Source organism: Pocillopora verrucosa, chromosome 1, assembly GCF_036669915.1.
Source record: "Pocillopora verrucosa isolate sample1 chromosome 1, ASM3666991v2, whole genome shotgun sequence".
In the NCBI taxonomy this organism is placed as follows: Eukaryota; Metazoa; Cnidaria; class Anthozoa; order Scleractinia; family Pocilloporidae; genus Pocillopora; species Pocillopora verrucosa.
The window spans coordinates 16,857,071-16,876,608 of record NC_089312.1 but is presented as its reverse complement, the minus strand read 5'-3'; the positions used below and the strand labels follow the sequence as shown (position 1 = coordinate 16,876,608).

Below are 19,538 nucleotides of genomic sequence, written 5' to 3'. Positions count from 1 at the left end.
TAACCGCGGATGGCGAACACCACATATGAATTACTCTCTTTATGTTGCAAATTGATCAAACGTAACCCTCGCATGAATACAGAATGAGTCAGTGACATTTTATTCCAGTGTTGTCATTCATTTTTTTTTATTCGACAGTTTACACGTGCTGTATTTAGGCCCCAAAAGTGGGGTTACCGAATAAAAGAAAGCCACCCTTATTTCATAAGCGTCGGGATCTGTTTGCTTTCAGGTTATAAATAAACTTTGAAATGGGAATAATACGAAAGTGAATACTGTGATAATTACTCTGGACACATTGAGAGCTCCTGACTTTGGCCAGTCGTCACTCTTGCCTTACCAGCAATGTGGTTAGTGTTTGTTTCAATTCTTCTGTTACCGTTTGACCGTTACGAAAGGCAAGCGCGGATTAAGTAGCGCCGCTGAAACCGAATTAAGGTATTGCAGGCGATGGCTAGTGGGCCGTTTTATCTAGTCGCATATTACGAAGAACTAGCATATTAAAACCTTTCCAGGCTTTTTATACACCAGAACATTTTATTTCGGACTTGAATCCGCTGGCTTCATCGCGTACGAGCCCACGTTCTTCGTGGCGCTTACGGTGCTCTGTTCTATTTGAATGAGTTCTTGAAGGTTCACTGTGAACAACAAGACCGTCCAATGGCGGATCTTTTAATTTCGTGCATTTGTGATTTCGTGCATTTCTCACGCGCGATGAATCACATTTCACACGCGATGAATCACACTTCTCGTGCGACAATGCACTCTCCATGTGTGTCCTTGATTGTTGCTCAGTGTGAGAAAGTCTGTCATTCGGACAGTCAACATAAATGTTAAAACTTACATTCCGTATCTCTTCTTTCACTTTTTTCGGCGCGTATAATTGCGTCGGTGAGTCCTTTTTTATTACGTCGTTGGCTGTTGGGTTCTTATCTAGTGTATCATTGGCCCATTGTTGACGAGCGTGATGCTTTCTTGTCATGAAATAGCACCATACAATTGTTCCAATTAAAAGTATAAGCACGGCGATTGGAACTCCAATTAAAGCGGCCAGTGGAACTTCCTCTATATATATTTCTTTATCTTCTTGTGGTGCTGGAGATTTCCTCCCCATGCCACCAAAGACTACTTCTTCATCTGCAAGAAATTTAAAAATCATCGTATTTTTTTCCTCTATCTGAGAACAAAGCACGCCATTTAATACCTTCCACGGAAAGTGATCAGGTGTCAATCGAGGGCAGTTCGTTAGAGTGCCGTAAAACCGAATCATACTAGTCACAACGGCCAATCAAAATTAAGGAAAATATGAGTCAATTACAACTCTTCGTAAACACAAGCAAACATTGTAAAGCGGGAAAACGCGAGTGACCAACTCGCTACTGGTTTGAATCTTACATCTTATTAGTTTTTAGAGAGCGGTGCGAGTTTTCTCTATCAATCACAGAGGAAAAGAAGACTGGTATCGCGAATTAGTTTGGAAACTCCATTGGAATCACCTTGAGGCCTGGTGAGGCGCAATCGATTCCGGCCGCCAATCCATCGCACATTATTCTAGTACAGTTGAGAAGCTGTTCTTGTGAATTTAGAATAAATTAGTGGTGGTTCTTACAAATATTTGTTTTGAGCCAAATAACAAAAAAGAGGGTTACGAATGGGAACATGGAGTAATGTCTGACATGATACTTAGGCGGTGAATTACGGTAAATAGCTCCGAAGGCAGACCTGAGATGAAAGAAGAGGTTGCCGGGAATGAATGTTGTGTTTTTTCAGTATTCATTGAGACGAATGCCAATGACTGAAGTGAAATGGTACAGATAACAAAATATAACTACAATTTTCTATAAACCTACCGTCGTGTGTCTTGATAGTTAGAAACACGTTATGGGATACATAACCAGCGGAATTCCCCACCATGCATGTGTACCTGGCTTCATCCGCCAAAGTGACATTTCTGACAATAAAACGATGAGTATAAAGTTTACGGTTACCCGTGTGCTGCTTGGCAGTCTCGCGTATCTCTTGGTACTTTGACTTTGTGAAGTCAACAAAGTCAAATGGATCGGTGCCGTTCGAAACATTGCTGGGTTGTTTCCATTTGAGAAGGTGAAAATCAGGATGACTCCTAGCTACTGCAGAGCACACAAACTTGACGTCTTCACCTTCCATAGCTGTTTCGTTCTTCAGAAAGTGCCTTAAAATCTTTGGTTTCCTTTCGGGAGGAATATTAATTCCATTCTCTGATTAAGGGAAGTAAAATATGAAAAAAAAAATTAAGATGTGTTCCTCTTTGATTTACTCAGTACTCATATAGTTGAAGGTTACTCTTTCGTTCAGGTCTTAAAACTAAAGCAGCTGCGTCACAATGTGGTAGAAAGTCTCTTCGGAGGACAAAGCCGTTACTACGGAAGGTGTTTCTGATGGTGGCGTCTGTGATCCTTCCCTTTTGATCAACTGATTCTTACTCTTTCAATCTCAAATTGTGAGATCAGAGAAGCAATGCTGCATCATCTTTATCATTAGTAACAAATAATTTCCTATGGATAAGTCCTGAGCCGTGATTGAGTTTGTCATTTTTTCTGTGTCTAGTCAACGACCGATCAATTGATGAAACCCAGCTAATTTCGTAACGACAGCGGCACTTTCTAAGCCTGGATAATCGCTTATCTAAGAGGCCCAGATGTGAAGAGTTGCAAAGAGAGGTATGGGTGAACCCGTTTCCTAACACCTAGTTGGTAAGGTAAGTGTGCGTTTACTTCTTAGCCTAGACTATGCATGGCACCAGGATTTGTTCCCCATCTCTTAAAAATGAAACAAACCATCGGTGTGAAATTTGTGACATAGATAAAATTATCTTTCCCAGTCTCTGAAGTGTACTTAAACACTAATCTGGCATAGAAAAATTATCTTACCAACAACTGTGACAATAAATGTCTTTTCGATTTTACCATATGCATTCTGCACAGTGCAAGAGTAAGTTCCAGCGTCATCATTGGTCAATGCCTTAAAGCCTAACACCCAGCCTTTTGCCTTCAGGTGCGACCGGTGAGTGCGGCTCAAAGGCTTGTTATTCTTTACCCACGTGACATTTAGGGGAACCGCTCCTGTTGCGTGACATTTGAGTCTAATATGGTGACCTTTGACGTATTCTAGAAAGCGAACGCGACTTTTGGGTGGACCCTTGAACTTTGGTGGGTACTCTGCAAAAGACACACCGCCAACGTTATTCGGTTTCAATTTCTTTCAGTCAGAAAGGAAAAAAATAACGCATGTTATGTAGATGCCTTGGAGTCAAAATGAGACACTAGTTTCTACGAGCAGGCAAGTGAATTTGACGAACTGTTGTTAATGATATTTTGGTCATACCGACATTTATGGGTCGAGTTTCTAGCTTAGAGGAGTGAGACTGAGAGGCCGAATTATTTTCTCAGCCCTTGACAGATTTCTTTGCTGGTAGTAGTGATAATGATAATGATGATAATTTTCCACATATGTTATAGATATTTTGTGGCAAATTTTAGTGCCAATCACACTTAGTTATCAATGGGTTCAATGGGGTACCCAGTCGTTTCGTGCCCACGATCGTTTAGTACCCGGTCGCTTCGCACCCAAATTCAGTCGGTTCGTTGTTAAAGGTAATAAATCCATTTATTCTTTTATTGTTTTCATACCATAAAATACTTAACTTGCAAAACATACTTTATTAGTATGAGTACGAAACGACTCAAATGACTTGGTACGAATCGACTTCGGTGGGTACGAAACTACTGTAACTGTCAGTGGCAGCTGTTACATTAAAGTGTTAAGAGTAAATTACATTGGAATAAAAAGATGGGATGGTTTCATCAACTGAGTAGATAATGAAAAATTGGCCACCGAAGAGTTTCTAAAGCTGACGTTTCGGGCGTTAGCCCTTAGTCAGACTGATGTAACTCTTTTAAGCTAAAAACAAACTCATCAATGTCGGTACTACCACGATATCAGTAGCCACATAAAATTCCATGGTCTGCTTGCAGAAATCTGGTCTGCCATATTGGAATAAGAATGGATACATAACGGAGAAGAATTAAGTGAATGGCAAAGGAAAACTGGGAAGCAAATTGTTGGGTCTTTTGATGAGCGAAATGAATGGGCAAAGATTTCATTTTTTTTTAGGATATTATAACTTTTAATAATTGCTAAGAAAAAGCCAGGCTTGAGCTGATGGTGACAACGATACAGTAGGGAATATGAGAGTGATTAAGAAAATAACAATGAATGTATTGGTACAAATGAATGAAAATTTAACACAAACCCATTAATGGTATTTTAGAAGGTATTCTCGGTCGGTCGGTTGTACTTTTAATGGACGGCTCTCTAGCAGTGATGCTTGGCACTGTTGGAAGAATAATGATACGGCGGTCAGACGATCAATGAAATTTTTCTTCCTAGGAAGGTCTGCGCTATGACACGTGGTATTGGTTGGTTTAACTCTAATATGTGACTGAGACGTTGTTGGAAAAAAAAAATTAACCAAAACTAAAACAACTTGTCTCTAAGACTGAATATTTTAGGTATGGAATTACAGGAGATATCTCATTTCATGTCAGTATAAGGGGAGTTGGCACTTAACCCAGCCACAGCCTGAGGGGTTATGCTACAAGTGCTATTTAATGAAACGCTAAGAACTCTTGAGATCGAAAAACTTTTAAAGTCTTAAACGAAATTCTTACTGCTCGTGTTACCTGATGTGATCGGGGTAGGACTGGGTGTCTCTTTTTTTGTGATGATACTTCTGTTTGATTCTGTATAATTGAAGAAAATGTTTATTTTTAAACTAGTTGTGGTAAAAAAATAGTGACATGTATTCGATTAAAAGAGTTGGAGATAGTTTTTTAGTTCAAGGCGTATTCATATTATAGCTAAAAATAGCGCATCAATCCCTGAGCTTCTCACAGAAAAATTTACCTGTATAATTTTAGAAAAGTAATTTATTAAAGGACAGGCGAGAGACAGACCAACTGATTGACCAACAGACTAACTGAACAAACGAATTCCTTCTCAAGGGACTGACAGAAACAATACAGACAGCATGAACAGACCGAAATACATAGCTAAGTAGAAAAACGGTATTCTCAGAACGAGCTGATATAAGGAATGTGCAAAGTGGGTCCTTTCTAGTGTGGGATTCCTCAAATGCACGATCCGGTCCTATTTTACTTTGTTTTCTGAATACTTTTGACAGTGAGGAATTGCGTGCAATTTCAAAATTTATAATTGATGTGGAATCTATCTTCTTTCCCTTACCTCTGACTACGAGTCGGATTTCTTGTCTGGTTACCCCAAAAGAATTGTGAGCGATACAGGCATACAACCCCTCGTCCGAAGGCTGCACCTTTTTTATTTTCAAATATTCGAGCCTCGTCCTAAAACGCGGAAACTTTTTGGTGATGACCATACCCTCAGGAAGCCTTTGCCACGCTGTTAAGGTCCTGTTCTCGGGGGGATCCTTTGTTCCGGAGAACTTGCAACGTAATTTGACGTTTCGTCCTTCATGGACCGTATACAATGGCTTTACTGGTGCAAGAAGTACAGGGGGGTCTGATAAGCAAAATTAATGAAAACAGTTCCAGTTTAAATTCCTTGACTTGGGCAACTGAAAGTGTAGAAACGGTAGTCTGAAGTAATAACAATACAGCTTGGATTATTTTTACTGTGTTTAATGGAAAAAGACTACGCTCAAGAATTCGTGGTTCAGAACATGTTCACCTCGTCCACACTGCCTGTCTAAAGGTCATTGTTTATGTTCAGTTTGGAGTTGCATGACCACACTTTAGGCTTTCCAAGCATTCGTCTCGTGACTAATTATGTTTTGCATAAATCTAAAGATTTTACATTTTTAAATCGATTATAGCCCTTGTTCATCAAGTTTATGACCTATAGAGCTAATTGCTTTCGAACAAGTAAATTGCTCCCATGTCTGCTAGTTCATTACGCAAAATTATCCCACATTTTCGACTTGATCACAACCGAACCTACTCCTAATTTTGCTCCGGTTAGCGTGAGCTTGAGTTTTTTTTGTCACATACCGACTTATCCAACTGTTCTCGCGCTTAGAAAAGTCTCACGTGATATGAGCTTCATGCGATTTACCAAAATTCAATGACCTTTACAGGCCACACACTTAGAGAGGTTCTGTCTTTTTCTGTCGCCTCTCTTTCAGCAACTATATCAGTTACTCTATGTGTTGTTCTTTTAGCCTCCAAGAATGCTTAGGGTACTCTTAAACAACAATTATGGCTTGTAAGTGCAAAGAACTCTCAGAAAAGTAGACTCCTAAGCTTTGCTGAACAGTATTTATCGACAACGTTTCAATCTTCTTTTGTTAAACATAAATATTTGGAATTCTCGCAAAGAAAATGCTTCCCATATGTTACGGAAACTACATTTTAACCAGCAGGGGGCGGTTATTCCCTCGGGCTACAGTCAATCATGAGTGAAAAAAAAAATTAAAAAATAAAAAAAAAACTCAGTTGGAATACTTAGTTAATGAAAAACAAGTCCAGCGTGGATTCATTCCATTTGATCAGATCAGTGGATTATCCCCAAGAGAGCCGCGTGTTATGAATCGTCTACGGGGATTTTAAAATCTTATTTTAATGTCGACCTTAAGCTGAGTTGAAAAGGTAAACGAAGTCGCTGCTTTGAACCTGAAACAGGTGTCGAAGAAGCTGCTTTTAAGGGCAAAAAAATATACGCTTGGTAACAAGCACTTGCACTCAAAATATTATTTCGTGACTCAGGAATGTGATGAGTGAGTCTATTTTTGATCGTATTTCTAAGAGTTTTAGCTCGGTCTCAATTTTTGGTTTTGATCATTATGCATGCTTCACTAGATAAAAGAAGCATTTTACCTTTTGTTGAAATATTTATTAGTGGGACACAGCATGTGATAAAAGCCGAGAAAAGGGTTTTCATCTTGAGTAAGAAAACAGCTGTAGCATAAATGATACTTCAAACAATCGTACATTGTTCTTGTTCAAAAGCCGTCCGTCCTGTATAGATACGCCATGCAGAGTTGTACCACACGGAAAGCCTAACAAGATGACAAAAACCCTAGAGTGCCCTCGACTACACACGTTTAGGTTCCTCAGAGCTAAAAAAAAGAATGATGTATCGGTGCGATGAGAAATAAGATAATTTGAATCAATAAATGACCTGATAGATTAGCTAGAAAGGCTTTTTCTGGCGTTTGTTATGATTCACCTCACCGATTCAAATGTAAACAATCAAATGAAAAGCTAACGAGCCAAATCTTTCTGAACACAACAGGTCTATGGACGAAAATAACTTTTATAAATATTATGATGTGAAAATTAAACCAAGGTATATCGTCCACTACACCTTTGTGTGAGGGGTAATCAGAGTTAATTAAATTAGAGACTTCTTTTGTGGATAGATTGTGAGTTTTCTCTCGCGAGAATTCGACGCTTTGTACAATTTTTCTCTCCTGAAAGCAACACCTGTTTCAAGCACACTTCATAATAACTGAACCGTTAGTAGCAGCAGTTTCGAGTTAATCTTTTGTTCAATTGATACTCAAGCGGTATTCAAGCGACCTACAAGAAGCTATTAAGATATAACAATGGTCTCAATTTGGCCTTAACGCCCACTTGGTACCTCTTGCGATACGAAATGAGTTCCATAACAATTAGCAATCAACCTTTAACGTCCAAGGTGTTAATTGGATTCGCTGTACAGTACTAGCTTACTATTTCTAAACTCTCAGTTTCTTTCCCTTCCTCTGCCTCATTCCTTTTCCTGAGTAATTTCTTGTTGATCAGGAGAAACGACAAGTGCTGACTTAACACGTTATATCTTTACATCAATGTCTTATCGCCCGCTCATTGAACAAATTGGTCTTATCAGTCATATATCGAATCTTATGCAGAGTATTCTCAAGAAAAGGGGTAAGAACAATCAAATCCGCAGAGAGTTAGTTTCAGTACATGGTTGAAACCTCATAAATCATAATTTTAGTGTTTTCTTGAAGGAGATGTCGTTTGAAGTAGCCATCGAGGAAACAGACACTAAGCAGAGCTAGTTGAAGTTAGTGAATACCATTGTGTTATCTGCTCTCCAATTTCGGCACTAATTAACAGGGTTCCGAGCTGTCCTACCATGAAGAGACAGCTTTGACCACGTGTTTCCGATTTTTTGTTTATTTTAAAGTAAAATCTCTCTTAACTTGGAGTTTTCAGCGCACGAACTACGCACAAAGACGCAGCTTCCCTTAGGCAAAGGCACGAGGCCGAGTAATTGATTGAATTTAATCGCTTTTCAAACAATTTATCTCATCGCACTTTAATTTCCCCGAGACCTATCAAGCATTTTATAAGTGAAATGATTAATAAGTTACATAGGAATCCAGTTAAAAATTGAGTCAAAGTTGTGTTTATACAGAAATTGAAAGCCTATTTGCATGATGCTTGCGCCTTCGTCCCTCACACTTACAGCTTATCATAACACACCCGATACTCTAAACCAATCCAAATGAACATACCTTTGCAGTGAACAACCACAAACAGGGATAGAATAAATTCCAAGGAAACCGTTTTGGTATAACACATTCTTCAGCCAAGGGCTTTTCCGTTCCTGAACAAGCACAGCTGCGCGCAGCGCTTCTCCTGCGTCCAAACTCTGTCAAAGAAAATAACAAAGAGGCACGGCGCAAGGTTAATAAATTTCAGTATGCATAAATGCATTAAGATATCGATTGCCATGCACACTGACCTTGCATGTAAGCTAACCACTTACAGCAAGAGGTATTCAACAGTTGCCTTTTCATCAGAAGGGGGCTTAGACAGAAGAGTCTTGTTTTTATGCCAGAACTCGACAGGATAGAAATTTCGAATGACGCTCCTAAAAGCACGGATCAAGTTTTATGATTCATTACTACACTTTTACACCAAAACCACCTGGATTCGAATAATCGAACCTCTTTCCTCTGTCGTTTTCCCAATGACTATTTTTTTTCTCGATAGCTCGTCATAAACAGTGATGGATGAGCGGTGATTTTGGATTACAAATAAAACTTAAGGAATTATGCCGATCGCGCCGAGTTACCAACTTGATTTTGGTGAAGGAAGAGAAATTTAAAACCTCCAGGTCAAACACTGTTGGTGATTCTTATGTACACTTAGCTCTCAAAACACCACTGGAAATAATCCTGTTTGGTCAAAGAAGATATCTTTTTTCGGAAATAGCTCAGAATTATTTCTGTTGTAGGTCCGCTATAATGGTTCTCAGACGACAAGTGTCCGATTCGCTGTGAAATTAGTAGTGCCATCGATAATGTAGATTCAGCTGGTAGATTGAGGAAATTCAACTCGATATAAACCAAATTCAAATGTAATCCAAGGATACCGCGTAGGCCAAAGTAATAAATCATCTTAACTCGCGCTTTCATCATGGCCTAATAGGTCACAGTTGTGAAACCAAAACTGTGCGGTGCGGCTTGGAAACCGAATAACCACTCCATAAGATAGAATTAGTCCGCCAAACAATCAGCGAAAAGCTACGGCCAGTACTTTGCGTTTTTTGCGTTCGGAATTAAGTACATTTCGTAATGGTTAGAACACGTGTAAATTGTGACGCTCAGGTGTCGCCGGTTAATAAACTCCTGGTCATCAATCATTTCACATTACTCTGCCACTTTTGAAGAAAGCTCTCACATACAAATGAAAAATGTCCTGTTGAAATTTTCGCTCCAATAAGTCATGCTTAACACTCACTTCCAGTCACAACATACATTCACCCTGCAGCGACAAACAGGAATAAGAAATCCGCAAACCAACGTTGGAAGTCTGCTTTAGAAAGAAAGACGAATTTACGACAACCTGTGCTTCCCAGACAAATTCGAGCAGTTGGCTGCTGGTATTTCAATCCTGTGTTTGACCCGAGAGCACCGCCTACAGGACGGAAATCCGAACAAGTCGCACACCATCAATACTTACGCAGTGTTAGAAGCCTGAACGATCGCCAGCAAGAATATTTGTGATCCTTTCAGTTCGTAAAATTAAGTGGATAGTTCAGGTCACCCAAGATTTCACTGACCAGTAGCGGAGAATTCATTTCACTCGAGGCAAAGCTCGGCGCACGCCAATCACTCGGACAATTACTGCCTGTCAAGTCACCGATTACACCACAAAGATAACCTATTGTTTCTAAACAGTTCCCAGCTCAAGTGTAAAGGCAGCCTTTACGCAAGCTGTTTTCCTTTCCTTGACAACTCTGTCTTTGCGTTCTTGGCTAGCACTTCTAAACAAACAAGCCGCTCAACGAAGAATGCTTGGATTACAGAGAACGAAGGCGATCAGTTAAGCCATTCTCGTGCATTCGCGACCACATATCGCGCGGCTTAAATGTCACATAGACAGCGGAAGCTGATGTATAGAACTTCACAAAGCCACAGCCTTCTTGCTATCGCCAGTTTGGGTCTGGAGGTCAGATCAGATGCTGTTCGGATGATGTGGCGAAAGTGAATTACATAAAGAAGAGATCGATAAGGAAAGTGTCGATCTGCCGGATTAACGTCTCTGCAACTTTCCACAAGGCGATCGATGCGTCAAAACGTAAAATGAGCGATTGTTGAATGAAATCCAATACGCGACAACCTCTCTGTCCGTGTATACACAAATATTTGATTTGAATTAGAAAATACTTACACATTCGGCAGCCAATCAGCGGCAGCTGAAACCGGGCGCGAATTAATTAACTTAATTGCAAATGTCCATAAAGGACAAATCGCTTCCACTGACGTGTACCGCTTGCTCACCTCGCGACTCGGAGATTAACATCGAGATTTTTATCACGATACATTTGAAGATTCCTTCGATATTTTCATCGCTGTTTCAAAACTAGTGCGAGCTCGCACCAGCGTAGAAAGAAGATGCATTAACACATTTCGACGGCCGAGTAATAGTTTCGGATATTATTACTTTTGTTTTCAAACGAAATTTGTTTATGTCAGGGTGGATTTCAACCAGTGATTTAATTACAAAAGAAATAATGTCTACGCGACTTTCTTTTATGTGACATAATGAAATAAAGCGGCTTCAGTTAACTTTATTATTGCCGTTTGACTTAACCATTTTTTCAGACGTTGTGCAAACTGGGAGTAAATTCACTGCCATATTTCTGTGGAAAATCGGCCTTGGCGGTAGAAATGTAATTTTTTTGTTATTCATCTTTCATCGGGGAATGGATGAACGTAAAGAAAGCAACAAAGACATAACTGTGATTAAAAATTAAGAACAAACGAAAATCTTTTCATCAAAATCAAATCGTTTGGCGAATAACTTCTTCAACGTTTTCGGTGAGAGTTCAAACGTTGTTAAGGTAACGTTAAAAAAAATGGAAAGATTTATTTAGTTATTTTTGGTATGTATTTTTCTAAAAGGAATTTAAAGATCAGTAGTAAATCGATCAGAAATAACTGCTTGGTCATATTACGGCCAGCAGGTGACCAAACAGCAGGGGGCAGTTGAAATATTATTTCAATGAATGTATGAATCTTAAAAGGTATGACCAAAATTCGATTTTGCCTCCTCCGTTCAAAGTTAAAAATTGAAAACAATGATTTCCATACCGTTAACAAAGATATCACGAAAGCATCTCGCTCAACCGGGAATGGAAGATCTGCATGGGGGTTCAATTGCTGATGGTCTCCCGTTGGGAGCACACTTTTAAAATGCTAAGCTGATTCTTAGTTCGTCATATAAAGAGAGGCGTTTTCTTTTCTACTTTGTAATATTTGCCTGATGTGTCTTATCTCAATGAATGGTGCGTGATTACGGCCAACCACACGCTGGGTCACATCTGAAGGGATCCCATCAAAAATATCGCTAAAAATGGTTCTTAATCAAACAATTCAGGCAGCTAAGAAATGACAGGATCAGTTTAATGACAAGCCCGGAGATAAAGTAGCATATGTTAGACCTGATACAGATATTACTTGACAAGTGAGTCCGAATATTGCTTGAATACTGTCACAAAATCAGATTGTCAGGTCAAATCAGAAGCGTTAATTATTGGGACAAAAAAATTGCGACAGTTTCTAAAGAAAGGAAGCGACAAAAATTAATTATCATTAAAAATGATCCGCTTTATGCATTTTATGTTTGGCTTTGACCGGTTTTTATTTTTCAGTCAAGCTTTTCTTTATTAAAATCTCCTAGACAGAAAAAGATGTGATTTGAAAACATGATTTCTCGCTTCTGATAACTTACATCAGTGTGTTTTACGTAAGAAATGTGATACATATAATGCAGAGACCAGAAAGGAAAAGCAATGGAAGCGTTTTACCGCTGAGAAATAAATATATGAACGCAGACGCATCACGAGTCAGTAATGTATTCGGTTCGTGATCGCAAATTGGAAATAAATAATCGAAAAGGTAGAAAAGGAGAATCTGAGCACTCCTTCAAACTCGTTCCAACGTTTTTCGATGAAAACATTGCGGAAGTGGCTTTACTCGAACTTATTTAAAACAAAATTCCTTCGAATTTTCAATGAACTCAGTTTGTTTTCATCACTGCGAAGATCGCTTCCACATTCATGTGTTTTCTATACTGAGAAATTTAATCTCTACCTTTTCCTCTGCTCAAATAAAATTGATATGAGCCATTCGTTCGTTTTAATAAAACAAATATTGAATTTGGGAAGCATTCTGTCATATCTTTGGTTAGTGCCTTCATCATTTATCAATCAATTTGTCAATGGCACCACAGTATCTGTTGAATCTAGTTGTGGCCTTTTGCCATCAAATTTACATTTCAGCAACTTTCTGCAAATAAATTTGAGCAGGCCAGGCGATATTGTTCTTCGTATCCTGAAAGCCATTTCATTCTCAAAAAATAATTCCCACGATTAATTTAACAAAAAAAAATTTCAACTTTGCTGATAATGAATTTGTTCTATCTTTTCCCTTACGTTTATACTATGATAGAACTCAGTAAACAATATTCCAAATGGGTGTCGTTAAACACCGGTGAAATGAGCATTCCTCGGGCGGTAAACTAATTTCAGTGAATAGTTGTAAGAGGTGAACATAATTCTAAAAATATAACATTACTTGAAAGAGAATCTGACCATACCAAGGAAGTTTCTTCTTCGGCGTGGATGCTTTACTTAACTTCAATATCGGTCAACACAAGTTTGGTTGGAGTCAAACTTTGTTTGAAATAACTGGAGCAAGAATGCGTCCAATTTCGATAAATAGTTCCACTAAACGCCTAGTTTTAAAGCCACCTTATAATTGGCTTATTCAACTAAGCACTTGGCAACTTGAGGATTAAGCCTAAGGAAATACCTATGCAACCGGATGACCAACTCGGTCATGCGGGATCCAATGAATACGTGCGCAAAACATCATAACAGAATGCGACAAAATGTTCGAGCTTGATATCATTACACTCACTGCATAGATTACCACTCATCCGTTATCGTTAATTTCTTATTAAGCTTAATAAATTTAGCCCTAAGTCAAACGCCTAGTCCGCTCGAATACACTATCCCAAATAGCATTGGCAAAAATGTGGCTGTTACACACGCCAGAAAACCGTATTAAGCCCAGATTCCCATTGGCTAAAGTTTCCTCTTGGAGCTGAGAGTCCTAAGAGTATTTATGGAAAACTAAGCGGCATGCTGCGGGTAGGTGGCAAAACTGAGACCAAACGTGATTGGATCGTTAAATATAGCTTATACCAATTGCGGAAGCCACTCACAAAGCGTATGAAGTAGGGCACAAACTTTGCTTTCACACGGGGTATTTTCTCGTTGCTCTATACCGTCGGATTATAGCAAGTGTATGAACTGATACAACTGGTAAATGCGATTTCCTTCGAGACGCTGGGCCGGATACATCGTGGAACAAACACCAGTTTGCTGACAATGCTGATCAGTCAAATGAATAAGGGATTAAACCATTATTTGGCATGTGGCTGGTTTAGTTTCAACACAAAATTCACTGTGCGCCCCTTATAAGCTAACGATTAAGAGGATTTCCTATATCCGCGCGCGTTTCCTTTACTTGTGGTTCACGCGCTCAAGAGTTTTTAAAGCTACTTGTTTTCGCTCAGACTTACTTTTCCTTGCTGTGAACCCAGGTCAGTTTGTTACCAACGCGAACCGATCGTCGGACTCATCCGATGTTCCGTCCTGCTCTAATAGCGTGCCTCACTTCTTCACTGTTTTGACACAAACTCAGCGCGCTTTCCATTAGTAGAATAAACAGAGAATAATTTATTTGTCGTGGAAAAAGCACTCAGACGCCTGCTCTCTGACCTCTTTCCAAACAGTGGGAGATTCACGAAAAACCTAAAAGTCCTGAAGAAAGCAGCATTTGAGGGCAATTTCAAAGGAAATTATTACTGGATCCACTTCGCAAGACTTGCGTCGTTTGTCTGAGTCGAATGGAACTTCTTAGTCGCGTGATCAGCAACATAAACGCTTTCGTGAATAAGAACGTAATCCTTCGTACAAAGAGTGACACATTACTCGGAATTGAAAGAAGCACTCGGAGATAAGTCATCTAAAATTGATGTGTTGACATTAAGCTCAAACCCGTAATCCGCAAAGTTTAATTTTTATGGAGTTCTGAATCGCTAAGGAGTTTAAAGGAGAAAATTCCCACGGATTTAAATTCTTTTGGACAAGTTATGGATTTACGGAATCTCTTTACTTACTATTGTTCTCTTTTGTCTGAAGAAAAAATTTCTTCCTAAACGAATCGAGGATTGTGTAACCTTTCCAAAACGGCGCTAAAACTGGAGAGTTTGTTTTTATAAACGCTTCGTGACTGTTCGGGCACAATGCAAAAATGACCGCCTACTCACAAAGTTTTAACCTACCCCCTTTTCTTTCCGGCAACCATTAGGTTCTCTTGATTGACAATGTCATTCAACTAACGAACAGCTGGTTGGGGGACTGCATTAAAGCTTAGCCCTGCTTTTCGTTTCCCAGGATTTGGGACATTTATTTCGCTTCTTTGTCAGTTTATTTGTACAAGAATACTTTCATATCAGCTGAACTAAGTGGGGTTAAGGCAGAGGTGTTTTGTTCAAGGTCGATCTTATCTAGAGATATTTATTCTTCCCTTCCGTGACTGTTTATAATTCTTAGTCCGGAGCTCTAAAATTAAGAATTAAATATTCATGTGATAAAACTTAACAAATATGCAAAACATTGGAAAACGATGTTTATCAAAACGTTTTACTATTTTTGTCGAAGCTCATCTTAACTTTGCTCTTCTAGTTTGAGATGCAATCCGTTCTGCTTTCACACAGCGTTTGTTTTTCTTTATTTTCTCTCGAGAGCAAAACTGTGATCATGTTATTTTAACGGTTTGCTTCAATTCGCATCTGCTTCTTCTCTCCCGTCAATTAAAACCCGAGAATAAATAAAAATAACAGTAAGAAATATAAATGTTGAGGGAGTAGGGGAATAACTTTGGAATTTTCAGAGAATTAGGACAAAGAAAGAAAACAAAAACAAAACAGATAGATTATAACAGGATACAAATTTGCCCCCCCCTCCTCCTACACCAGAGACATTCAGACTGATAGCAGGATAACTACTGTGTTATCCACGAAATCATTAACTGAAATTGTATTCAGTTACGTCTCTCTGTTTTCTTTTCTTATTTTTATGCAAATCAGATGTAGCCATTGTGGCCCTCAGTTATAGTGTCCTTCAGCCGTCAAAACAAGTAAAAAAATGGAGACTAGAATGTTTTCATCCTGACATGTGACAGTCAGCATTGATGACTCCGATCTTCCAAAAGATGTTAGGGCCATATTGAGTACTTTTATCATCAAGAAAATACAATCCCATCAAATCATACCTCCCTTAGGGGAACGTAGTTTGTTATTCCAGGATTAAAAAAATAAATCATTGAGGAGATATTTCAGATTGCCTTTTGGATCAAATTCATTTCAAAATTAATAAAATGAAAAAATCTGAAGATTTTGATTTGAAGTGCCCCAAGGATTTTGACGAAGACTTTCGCTTAAAATATGCAAAAGTACTTGAGGTGAGCCGTTGAAAAGTTCCCAAGGCCTCCTAAATACCACGCATCACTAAGCTAGGATAGTCTTGGAGAAGGTGACTCTTGCAATACGTGATTCGAAGAATCATTTGAAGATCGTTGTCAAGGAGTCTGTCTGTTACTCAGGAAGTGAATAATGGTCTACAACATACCCCATATATGATTTCAATGGGTTTTTTAATGGTTTAAAAGAAACAGACTACTTTTTTTGCTCGACCCACAAAACCTTGACCTGAAAATGTCGGTTTGGGAGGCTAGCTACTATGACAAACTAGGAAAGCGACTGACTAGTCAAGTGCATGAAGGAGAATTCCTAAGAAAGGTCAACTGGACTGAGTTTGACATTTTTATCCGCTTATCGAGGAGCTAAAAAAGGACTTCTGGAGTATTTAACCACGACCTGAGCCTTCCTGCTTCAGTAGTACTCTCATAGGTGTGTATGAATAGAAAAGAGGCGTCTCTATGATCGGTGAGATGCAACCAATCATGGCTCTTGTGTTTAGACCTTTTGAAAAGATAATCATGCTATCTCAATACACTCTGCCCTCTAACGAAAAGCCCTTAAACCTGATGAGCGATTACTGCTAATCATAAATCTTTGCCAGGGGTATTGCATATGACATCTGTAAAGGGCTTTTTTCGGGACCGAAAGGGGGTAAACATCAACATTTCCAATCCTGTTGATTTGAAACTTAAAGAGAACATGCCCAAAGGCTCCGTCAACACCTTTCTCCTCCAGGACTTGTTTTTCAGTCTTTTACCCTCCTTACCCCCTAATTTATTTTCCTTGAACCTTCTGTTTTCATGTTATTTTCAATAGTCTGATAACAATAGAAAAATCATAAGATAAAAGCGTTAAAATGGCAGACTTACATGCAACGGTGTCCAATATATGTTCCCCATCATCGCCTGCTCTTGTGTTCATAGTCATGTGTGTAATTTCTTATATGAAAAAAACTTTTGTACGTTTAGTACCACCAAACAACTGCCGTAAGCTGTGAACTTCTCTGAGGAGAAATCCGCCAGCCAAACATTGCTTTGTGCGGATATTCTTCCGGTTTCTTGCTTGACGATTCATGCGTCACGACAAGGCAAATATCAGCATATATCACTTGTGTTGTTTTCATGCCTCCCACCACGTTTTCAATTATCAGCCAGTATTATTAGCACGATCGTAAAATAATACCGAAGCACAACATCTGCATTAAGCTTTTAAGGTTCACCAATTCATTTTATGACGCGCCAAGTTTAAAGCTTGATGTTTTCATGACACTCTTTCGCGTTCGATATGTTATCTTTCATTCCTTACTTTGCAGATCGTGATTCACAAATATTCCAATTGCCTGCCTCAGATCCTACCAACTTCTCTTTTAATTTCATCGAGATTGTTTTCACTATTTTCCGGGTGTTTTTGAGAGGAAAAGTAATTTGTCAAAACTTCAGCCGGAAACCTATCATCATTATGCTCAACCCTACACTTAATGATTACAAACATGAGTGCAAAACTGTAAGCACAGAACTGAAACGAAACGAAAGTTGTCTCCTTCACTTTCTAGTTCTACCAAAGTTTCGTCCATTCAACTTTCTAACGCGAAACCAGCTATCATCACCACTATTGGCAGTAACACATACGAAAAAGTGATCAACAACTACTTTGACATATTTTGTAAATGAGTTTTCATAATCGATTAAACCAGCTTTCGTGCTCTCGACATTGCACGGTTCACAGGACTTGCCGGGTTGTTTGCTGCGAATTAAATTTTGAACCTGTAAAGTTCGAAGTTGATCGGGACGTTTTTCGCAATCGAGGCGAAAAATGTTCCTGTCCTGAACACCCTGAAAGCCTCTAAGGCGATTCTCAACGTCAAACAACTCGCTCTTTGACATAATGAACACACTGCCAGAGGGTTTGAGACCTTTCGAACAAAGACGAGCTTAAGACGAGGAGTCTGTTTTCAAGTCATGTCATACTAGACAAAGGCAAACTAGTAATTTAAAAAAAAGAAAAGCAGAATGATGGATCGCCCGAACGAGTGTTTCGCACCAATTATCAATACCAACTGAAGGATTTGATGGCGGTTATCTAAAACGATTTGTTTAAGTTGAAGTAAGGGATTAGCTGATGAAAAGACACCCATCCATTGTAGAGGTGTAATTGTGAAGGATTATAATTAGATGGCTGTCAAACCTTCTTGCAATGTTTTTCTAACCTCACTTCGCTCTATTTGGTGGCTTTTTTTTATTTCGAGAAGACTTTTTCAGCTCTGAGTAGGCGGTTCGAATGTCCTCGCCAACCCTACCAGACCAGCAAGCACCACATTGCAGCGCTCGACCCATAATAAACAATCGCAATGAATCGAATGTTGATCTACCTACCTTTTTTCCTATCTGTCAACTTGTCATTGCTTGGACTTTTTCCATCATATAGGAGCATAATCAGAAAGTAAAATAAATTTGACACCGGCAGCGAACACTTTTGAAAGCGATCGCTTCCATAGACGAGTGCAAGAACTTAGACTTTGATGTGACAAGATATTGACGGTGGCTTTCAAATTGTTCTTGTCGAAGCATAGAAAATTTAAAGCCGGGGTAATTGAATGGCTTTTGACTACATCAGATGATTTGTATTGTTGATCAACCCACGTGGACAATTAAACCACACTGTCATCCAGTGAAAAGAGCCCATAAACCATGAAAGAGCGACAAAGAATACATTTTATAAGGAGCTGTTTTCTCTTGAGACGAAAACAATTTCAAAAGAGATTGTTTATGCATGGATAGCGAAGAAAACAGATATCAAACTCTTACTTTTGTTTTTAAAAGTGTACTTGTAAGTACATTACTGAGTGCTTTAGAATCGCTCGTAGTCCTCTCTAGGAACTGTGCCATTGTCTTCTTTTTAAAGCCTTTTTTTATCTAAAGAAAGTGTTCTTTCTTAAGCTAGTTTTATTTCTTGATTTGCCTTAGTTATCAGGTCTTGGGGAAATATCAGACCCTCTTTTGAAACAAGAATGATGAAGGGTATTAGTGCACTCAGAATCATCGCAACGGCGTTTCAATTCCATTTGGCGATACTCTCTTTGGAGAGAAATTGTTTGATTACATGATATTTTGTCGCTGAAGTTCACTACCACAACGGTTACTTCGTCGCCGCTTTGATATTGAAGTTCGAAGGTTGAGGTCCATTGAATGTAGTCTAATTACAATATAGTCTAATTATAGAACAGGCTTCCGTGTTCCTTCAAATCCATCTCTTAAGAGAACCTTTTTGTTTTTGACATCTATCATTTAACTACATGTGAAACCGATTATCGTATGAGGAAAATCATTACGCCCTTTCTGGAAATGATTTAGTGGAGCTATCGAAGATAAAACTGTAGGTGGCCGTGAAAAAGACTCAGCGAGGGACTGTCCAACCTCGCCTCCAGGGACCGAAAGTTTCTCATTAAATGTG

General features: G+C 39.0%; 1 protein-coding gene across 6 annotated transcripts; it reads right to left on the bottom strand.

Moving 5' to 3' along the window:
* Positions 1-81: 81 nt before the first annotated feature.
* LOC131784101 (fibroblast growth factor receptor-like 1) lies at positions 82-18,618 on the bottom strand. Of its 6 annotated transcripts, none has more exons than XM_059100888.2 (8): positions 18,461-18,618; positions 8,540-8,676; positions 5,284-5,577; positions 4,722-4,781; positions 4,292-4,372; positions 2,910-3,197; positions 1,851-2,237; positions 82-1,137 (listed from the first exon to the last, which is right to left on the bottom strand). In XM_059100888.2, exons 2-8 carry the CDS (start codon positions 8,604-8,606, stop codon positions 521-523), a joined length of 1,794 nt encoding a protein of 597 aa, XP_058956871.1. In that variant the 5' UTR covers positions 8,607-8,676; positions 18,461-18,618; the 3' UTR covers positions 82-520. The 6 variants fall into 6 exon arrangements, with proteins under 6 accessions (XP_058956871.1, XP_058956872.1, XP_058956870.1 ...); XM_059100889.2 differs by lacking the exon at positions 18,461-18,618 and adding an exon at positions 16,958-17,099; XM_059100887.2 differs by lacking the exon at positions 18,461-18,618 and adding an exon at positions 14,124-14,243.
* Between the last annotated feature and the right edge of the window lie 920 nt (positions 18,619-19,538).